Source organism: Sander lucioperca, chromosome 3 (assembly GCF_008315115.2).
Source record: "Sander lucioperca isolate FBNREF2018 chromosome 3, SLUC_FBN_1.2, whole genome shotgun sequence".
Taxonomy (NCBI): Eukaryota; Metazoa; Chordata; class Actinopteri; order Perciformes; family Percidae; genus Sander; species Sander lucioperca.
Window position 1 is genome coordinate 2,480,219 of NC_050175.1, and position 8,600 is coordinate 2,488,818.

Genomic DNA, 8,600 nt, shown 5'->3' on the forward strand with positions numbered 1-8,600 from the left:
TGTAACAGCAGGTGGCAGCAGCAGTGGGCTGTCTGCAGTGACTTTAGAAGAGAAGAACAACATGAGCGTGACCTGTGACGGCAGTGACGTTGTTTACGACAGAGCGCTGTTGCTGCTCAACAACAACCAACAACTCCTTAATTAGCATTAGCTTATGTGCTTTCACTAACATACATTCAGCGTTAGGCGGCTCATGTGCACATGTGGGAAATAAAGTAGAACAGAAGTAGAACAGAATGGTCCTGCACGGTTAAGGTAAATAACTGCTTTCTGGGCAGCGTATTATTATCGACAGTTATTTGCTACATAGCTAGCATGCTAATGATGATGATGCTCGGAATGACAGAGGTAAAACACCGAGAGGCGAGCATGATGTCAGCTAGCTAAAGTAACCCGTGCTACAGGTAGCAGTGCGTGTTTGCTACATGTAGCAGCGCGTGTTTGCTACAGGTAGCAGCGCGTGTTTGCTACAGGTAGCAGTGCGTGTTTGCTACATGTAGCAGTGCGTGTTTGCTACAGGTAGCAGTGCGTGTTTGCTACATGTAGCAGCGCGTGTTTGCTACAGGTAGCAGCGCGTGTTTGCTACAGGTAGCAGTGCGTGTTTGCTACAGGTAGCAGTGCGTGTTTGCTACAGGTAGCAGTGCGTGTTTGCTACATGTAGCAGTGTGTGTTTGCTAGTGCGTGTTTGCTACATGTAGCAGTGCGTGTTTGCTACATGTAGCAGTGCGTGTTTGCTACATGTAGCAGTGCGTGTTTGCTACAGGTAGCAGTGCGTGTTTGCTACAGGTAGCAGTGCGTGTAGCAGTGTGTGTTTGCTACAGGTAGCAGTGTGTGTTTGCTACAGGTAGCAGTGCGTGTAGCAGTGTGTGTTTGCTACAGGTAGCAGTGCGTGTTTGCTACAGGTAGCAGTGCGTGTTTGCTACAGGTAGCAGTGCGTGTAGCAGTGTGTGTTTGCTACAGGTAGCAGTGCGTGTTTGCTACAGGTAGCAGTGCGTGTAGCAGTGTGTGTTTGCTACAGGTAGCAGTGTGTGTTTGCTACAGGTAGCAGTGCGTGTTTGCTACAGGTAGCAGTGCGTGTTTGCTACAGGTAGCAGTGCGTGTTTGCTACAGGTAGCAGTGCGTGTTTGCTACAGGTAGCAGTGCGTGTTTGCTACAGGTAGCAGTGCGTGTAGCAGTGTGTGTTTGCTACAGGTAGCAGTGCGTGTTTGCTACAGGTAGCAGTGCGTGTTTGCTACAGGTAGCAGTGCGTGTTTGCTACATGTAGCAGTGTGTGTTTGCTAGTGCGTGTTTGCTACATGTAGCAGTGCGTGTTTGCTACATGTAGCAGTGCGTGTTTGCTACAGGTAGCAGTGTCTGTTTGCTATAGGTAGCAGTGCGTGTTTGCTACAGGTAGCAGTGCGTGTTTGCTACAGGTAGCAGTGCGTGTTTGCTACATGTAGCAGTGCGTGTTTGCTACAGGTAGCAGTGCGTGTTTGCTACAGGTAGCAGTGTCTGTTTGCTATAGGTAGCAGTGCGTGTTTGCTACAGGTAGCAGTGCGTGTTTGCTACAGGTAGCAGTGCGTGTTTGCTACATGTAGCAGTGCGTGTTTGCTACAGGTAGCAGTGCGTGTTTGCTACAGGTAGCAGTGCGTGTAGCAGTGTGTGTTTGCTACAGGTAGCAGTGTGTGTTTGCTACAGGTAGCAGTGCGTGTTTGCTACAGGTAGCAGTGCGTGTTTGCTACAGGTAGCAGTGCGTGTTTGCTACAGGTAGCAGTGCGTGTAGCAGTGTGTGTTTGCTACAGGTAGCAGTGTGTGTTTGCTACAGGTAGCAGTGCGTGTTTGCTACAGGTAGCAGTGCGTGTTTGCTACAGGTAGCAGTGTCTGTCTGTGTCTGAAAACTGGCCTGTTCAGCAGTCATTTGCCTCATACAGCAACATAGTTTGACAGAATATTACAGAATCAGAAATTAGAGTTGATTTTTGGTTTTGAACGTCTTGCTCCTGTGTGTCACCTGTTTTTTTTTTTTGTAAAACTTGCCTGTGGTCCAATAACTAGAGTTAACATAACACTTTATTGGTACACCAATATTTGGTTAAATGGTCCTGTTGCATGCTGGGTAAACATGGTCTGTTCTCAGCCTCTTAATGCCTCTGTTCATTTGCTTTCTATCAGGAAATGGTGATGCCATAGAGAAAGGAGGCACTGCCAAGTCTCTTCCACCGGGGAGGAGCAATTCCTCCGAAATGGCAACTGAACTCAGTGAGACTATTTCCATGGCCAAACAGGAGCGCCACAAAAATCTGTTTCTTAACTACAGAAACCTGAATAAGTTCCCAGTAGAGCTGCTGAAGGACGAAGGGCTGCAGTTTCTGGAGAGACTGTACATGAAGAGGAACTCACTCACATCACTGGTATTCACGCAGTACGCTCTGGTTCTGCTAGTGGCAGACATCACTGATGCACTTAATTTTTTAAACAGAACATGACTCAAGACCGTTTGACAAATGTACAAACCTGTGACATTTACTGATTACGTTTTCTCTCTCTTCCTCTCTCTCTCTCTCTCTCAGCCTGACAATCTTGCTCAAAAGCTCCCAAATCTAATTGAGCTGTGAGTATTCAGCAAAGCTGTGTTATTTTTGTACAAATAATCTTAACAAATTGTATCTGACAGAAAAGAGTTTCCTGAAACTGCACGTTTTATGACATTATATTGGCTGGTATAATAGGAACGGCAGCAGTTGAGTTGATGCTGTGGCTGTGAACTGTGAATGTTAAAATCTGTGTAGTTTGGACTGAATAAAACTGATGCATTTCTAAATTGTAACTCTTGACAGACTATAACACTTGACAAAACTTGACAAAAAGGCATGCTGACACTGTGTTAGAACATTAACCAACGAGATATCAAATAGTTTGGTCTATTCAAATTGTAACATTTTTTTTTTTTCATTTAAGGTATTTGCACTCAAACAACATAGTCATTATTCCTGAAGGTAGGTCCTCTGTTATGGCATGATAATGTGCCATTCCCCCCCCCCCCCCCCCCCATCACTCAGCATAAAGCTTGTTTTTTTGTTTTTGACTGCAACACCTTATCTGTGCTGGTTAAGTTTGTCTTTTTACCATAATCTCCAGCTATTGGAAACCTGGCCAGACTGCAGTCACTGGACCTGAGCAATAACGCCCTCCAGTTCCTCTGTCCAGAGATTGGCAGACTAAGGTCTCTACGACACCTGAGGCTGTCCAATAATCAGCTGAAATGCCTTCCTCCAGGTAAAACAGCTGTCTGGGTCTTGTTTTCATTTATTTCTCATGGTCTTCTTCAAATGCCAGGTCAGGTTTATTTGGTCATTCTAATTATGAAAAACACATTTTTTTTCAGGATCACTGTGTGAAAATTGTCAGACCAAACATACAGTAAAGTGAAGAAAAATGGTTATCAAAGATATGAATACATATAAACATAGTTGTTCAACAGTTGAGATGAATAGAGACCTAAGACAATAAGGGCATGGATGGATATCATAGCTGTATCATAGCTGTTAAAGTCATGTTAAGCATATTTTTTGCCCATTGTCAATTGAGTTGCAAGTATTTAATTTGCCAGCGGAGGGCAACAGCATGGCTGTCCTGTGTGCCATTTCCACAGTGAGAATATAGACATATGGGCATTGTGTCTTTACTACAAATGTAGAAACCGTAACTGGAGCTAAAATCCAAATGATTTTGTTTTCATTTAATTTTTTTTAGGATTTTGAGTTTTCAACCTCAATACATTTTGTAAATAATTGAGAAACATTGGTGACATTTCAGCAGTCTACTATTAGTAGTGTATCTTACCCACACACTGTCAGAGTACTACCTACCTACTGAAGATCTTTTGCGTTTTGTTATATTTTGTCACGTTTCATTTCCATTTAAAGCCCAGTTTAGAAATTTGGATTTGCAGTCTGATTACAAAAGATCACAACAACAACAGTCCGTCTGAATTAATTCATGTTGACCTATCCTCAAGTGACTGACTCGAATCCTCTCACTCACTGCAAGTCGGTGTCTACAAAACACAGCAGAAAAGAGAACTGTGAGAATGAGAAACATAGGTTCCAGCTAAAATGTCAGTGTTCTTTCTTGGTTCCAAACTGTTTGGAAATGTGAGGTCACATGAAAAAGAATGCTGACTGTTAGTCATTTAAAAATTACTATCGATTTAGTCAACCAAAATTGTAAAGTTCCAAATTATCCCGTAAAAAAAAAACCTTTCACTTTGTTACATTTTGTATCGTTTTATTCTGAGATTTGTTGTTGATTTGTTTTTGTTTTTAAATGACAGAGATCTAATTGAGAGTGTTTGAGGCTCTCTCTCATGTCTGTGTGACACCTTCAGAGATCGGTGATCTGCAGGACCTGGAGACTCTGGACGTGTCCAGGAACCAGCTGGTGTCTCTACCGGATCGCCTGCACCGCTGTACTTCTCTGCAGAATCTGACAGCTGACCACAACCTGTTGAGCCACGTTCCCCGTCAGCTCTGCTGGCTCCACCGCCTCAACCAGCTCTCCATGGCTGCTAACCGGCTGACCTTTCTACCGCTCGGTCAGTGATACCCCCGTGTCTGTGTGTTGCCGTAGTGATGTAGATATTGTGCGCGAGGCAATGACAATATCTGTGTGTGTGTGTGTGTGTTTCAGATCTGGGCAGATCACGAGAGCTGCAGTTTGTGTTTGTGGACAACAATGTGGACCTAAAAGGCCTTCCCTCCTACCTGTATAACAAAGTCATCGGCTGCAGCGGGTAATACAGCTAATCAGAGTTAGCTGTTCAATTCAATTTGATATAGCCACAGTATGAGTAGGGTTAGCTATGCATTGTTTGAATAGTGGAACAAAATTATAAAAAAAGTAAAAAAAAAAAAAAAAATTGTGTGTGTTGCTCCCGTACAGGTGCGGTGTGTCAGCCCAGGTGTTAGAGGGTGACCTGGGTGAGGTACTGGGTGAGGCTCTGGTCGGGCTTCCAGCTGAAGTGAAGGTGCTGGGCTCAGAGACGGATCACGTGGTTCCCCTCGAGGAGATCGCCATGAGAACCCTGCATCGCATCTACCAGCAACGCCCAACCGGTGAGTATACCTGTATGTATATATGTATGTACAACCTCGCCCCCCCATATTTGTCTGATCTCCTCCAGGTTCCCACTCCCTCACTCTTCACTCTTCCTCCATACACCTGTCTGTCCCCTCCGCCTGTCTCACCCCCACGGGGAGCAGAGCATTCAGCCACTCTGCTCCCTGTCTCTGGAATTCATTACCAACCCAACTCAGAAACATCAATTCATTCCAGATTCAAAACACATCTGTTTAAAACTGCCTATTCCACTTAATGTCAATTGCTCTGCCTCTTTCTGTTGTTGTTATTGTTGTTGTATTCTTTATTTTTTGCTGTTTCTAAATGTCTTATGTATCCCTGTATGGTGTCCTTGAGTGCCAAGAAAGGCGCCTTTAAATAAAATGTATTATTATTATTATGTATGTGGCCAGTTGTGCGTCACTAACTTATAAACTACACTTAACTAATTCATTAAGTAAAAGTACTTTTGGGGGGATTTGTTTATACTGAGCAGCTCTCAGTGTCTATGATTACACTTCAAAGCTTGGAGCTGTATGAACGTAAAGCAGAAATGAATCACTGAATACACCAAACAAAGAAAATAAACACCTATCACTGGAGATGGAAAAAGTAATTATTAGCAAGCTGGTTATTAATCAAGTTAAAATGTCTTAAGCCACTTTTCGACACAAGTTCTGGGGTCTTTTTTAAGATCCCCAGAACTATTTTTAAGGAACTAGAAGGTTTTTTCAGCTCATTGGTGTCTGCGTTTCCACCCTGTCTAAGACCTGTGAAGATTAGGTCAGTGAGTCTGCTGACAGGATGAGGGCTGCTGCTGGTCGCAGGGGTGAACCCACTCTGTAGCTTGCAGTTCAGTGTGCCCTCCCATTTTATCTAAAAAACACCGTAACCGCTGAGAAAAATGTCTCTTATTCAAAGCACTGCCATGCTCACAGGTCTACAGCCGGCAGGTCAGTGTGGCCGCTGGCTTGACCGATCACTCTCTTTTTTTTTTTTTTCTTTTTTTTTTCCTGTCTTTTTTCAAAATGAGTCAGGAAGCTGACAGCAAAGCCTAATTTTACTTTCAATTTTATCAAACAGAGAGAAATGTTCTCCCCTCGTCCTAAAATGGTCTTGTTTTAGGAATGGCGAGGTTGAAGCAGCCGTGCTGTGTGCAAACCCCACCCCGAAGGCTCTGTACTTTCAGAAAGTACTACCCCCCCCGATCAGGGTCTTTTTTGGGGGAGAAATAAAGCCCCCAGAACTAAATCTAGACCCTGATCCCTGATGGTTGAGTTCCTCAGAAGGTTTCTATTTCTAGGAGAAAGTTCCTGTGGTCGAAAAACGTTTTGTTTGACTGCAAAGAGTTAAGAATACTTCCTCTACTTTTGTGTTCTTAGACCTGAACCTGCTGCCTCCCATCACCCTCCCGAAGAGCCTGCTGGACCTGCTGCAGTTCCCCCTGGGCCACTGCCACCGCTGCAGTCAAACCATGTTCACCATCATCTACCCAAAACTCTTTCCCCTCCGTGACACTGCGCTGGCAGGAGTGCACCGCAGGTCGGAACAAACGCACCTCCATTCACACAGCAGACCACTGACTAAATATAGCAGCTTCCCTCTTTTTCACTACAATGTTTACAGATAACTACAAATATCGTTCCATATTTGCAAATGAATTGTTGTCAGCTAAACATGCATGCTCATCTTGCTCACACTTTGTCCTTACTTCTTTCCTCTGAAGGACCACTGTGAGTTTTGTGGCCTATTGCTGCTCCAGCCGCTGCCTCCGGACCTTTGATCTCCAAGGATGATGTAATTTCCTTCGCCCTGTACACATTCGCTCAGGAGCTGTTTAGTGGTTTCCTGAAGGTGGCAGATCACAGCTTGTAATTTGTGTGGATCTTGAGGGTCTGTGAGCTCTGTGCTTGATTGACAATGCTAAGAACCACAGAGAAGCAGGCTGTGTGGTGGGTCAGATGATGGACACACATGGTAAGCATCATTTTAACGTACTTGTCAAAGACTCAAACCTACATGATGTTCCTGAGTCCAACCAACTGGGAGGGTTGTATTCCTGTGTTTGTGTTGGGGGTCAAAATAATAACTAACACTATAAGACCTGAAGTAACTATTCACAACTGGGCACTTTTTAAGAACAAGCACTGTTTGATTTTTGTGAAATCAGCAATTTTTCACACATAAGTGTATTGCAGCTGACATCCCATTGATTGTGGAGTCATTTTTGAGGTATTAACATGTGTAGTACAGTTTGTTTGACTGATTACTGAAGAAAATTTGAAGGGTTATAATTTACTAAAGAATGTGCATCTATTTGATATGTGTCATTTTCTGCAGCATGTACAGTGATGAACAGAGCCAACGATTCATCCCACATATTTGATAAAAAGGTATAAGATTTTTTTTTTTTAAAGATAATTTTTTGAGGGCTTTTCCCTTTATTTGAAAGTGGATAGACATGGAAGGGGAGAAAGATGGGGGATGACACGCAGCAAAGGGCAGCAGGTCGGATTTGAACCCTGCACCGCTGCAGGACTCAGCCAACATGGGGCGAACGCTCTCACTGGGTGAGCTAGAGGCTGCCCTGAAGGTATAAGAATTTTGTCAGAGTTTGCAATGTCAGTCATATTGGACAGGTATCCATTTTGAAAATTGGACTGATTTTAGAACAGAAGTTAATACGTTTACGTATATTTACATGTTAAAAACTAATGTTTTTATCTTTACATAAACTTAAATGCATCTACAATTTACATGCACCCAAAATGCCCAAATTGTTGCAACAGGTTTAAAGTCTGCAGGCCCATTCAGTTTGGGGTCAAATATTTGTGTCATCATTTTTAGGAAATAAGGTTACTTTGAACACTTCAGAGGCACGGTGTCATTCTCCTGTTGAACTGATGCGTGTTTGTTAATGTTCATTACTATGTTGTACAATTCTAATTTAGCATTTGTTTTGAATGAAATGAAAGTGTGTTTGGAAGTAAATGTTGACTGATTTCAACAACTTTCAGTGTATGTGTATCTTTTTTTAGAGTTTGTTAGAGTGGATGCATGGAAAGGTGAGATTTTCATATAAATACTTAACACAGGACACGCCCGCTTCTCTTGGTTTCTTTCTATGTCCTCTGTCCGTTTCACAGCATGAAATGAATGCATGTATACTGTGCAGTATATGTTTGTTAGCTAACATCAAAGACTACTGTTATTCTGGCCATCAGTAACATGTAGTTGCAAATGTTAGTAGGTCAGGACAGCCAAGCTCTTTTGTGTGTGTGTGTGTGTGATAATAATAGAGGGTTGTGGAGTAGAAGGCACAGCGGCTCCATTACCAGGATCGATGGCTTCTGGCTGGTGCTCAGCTCTCCCTCTGGGAGTATCACATTTCTGCTGACTGCACATGTGAAATAACACAGATTATCATGCTGCATGTTCATATAAAAATGTAGGCACAGGGTGCACACACAGAAACATGATGAAAGTCTACATAAGTAAGTAAT

At 43.2% G+C, this 8,600-nt stretch overlaps 1 protein-coding gene and 1 long non-coding RNA gene across 3 annotated transcripts; both read left to right on the plus strand.

The window, feature by feature from the left end:
• Positions 1 to 74: 74 nt before the first annotated feature.
• Positions 75 to 7,206, plus strand: lrrc28 (leucine rich repeat containing 28). Of its 2 annotated transcripts, none has more exons than XM_031309711.2 (10): positions 75 to 255; positions 2,152 to 2,390; positions 2,550 to 2,590; positions 2,938 to 2,975; positions 3,118 to 3,255; positions 4,367 to 4,573; positions 4,669 to 4,771; positions 4,921 to 5,093; positions 6,480 to 6,639; positions 6,824 to 7,206. In XM_031309711.2, the coding sequence occupies exons 2-10, from the start codon at positions 2,223 to 2,225 to the stop codon at positions 6,891 to 6,893; spliced, it is 1,098 nt and encodes a 365-aa protein (XP_031165571.1). In that variant the 5' UTR covers positions 75 to 255; positions 2,152 to 2,222; the 3' UTR covers positions 6,894 to 7,206. The 2 variants fall into 2 exon arrangements, with proteins under 2 accessions (XP_031165571.1, XP_035855038.1); XM_035999145.1 differs by having other exon boundaries at positions 75 to 225; positions 2,147 to 2,390.
• A 245-nt stretch (positions 7,207 to 7,451) lies between these two features.
• LOC118494671 lies at positions 7,452 to 8,108 on the plus strand. The gene is made up of 2 exons (XR_004896795.1): positions 7,452 to 7,490; positions 7,691 to 8,108. It is a non-coding gene; the product is annotated as an uncharacterized LOC118494671 (long non-coding RNA).
• Positions 8,109 to 8,600: the final 492 nt, after the last annotated feature.

Coding starts and splice junctions, on each gene's coding strand:
- lrrc28 (XM_031309711.2), top strand. CDS start 2,223: ATGGCAACTGAACTCAGTGAGACTATTTCCATGGCCAAACAGGAGCGC. Junction 4,772..4,920: donor AAAGTCATCGGCTGCAGCGG/GTAATACAGCTA, acceptor GCTCCCGTACAG/GTGCGGTGTGTCAGCCCAGG. Junction 6,640..6,823: donor CTGGCAGGAGTGCACCGCAG/GTCGGAACAAAC, acceptor TTTCCTCTGAAG/GACCACTGTGAGTTTTGTGG.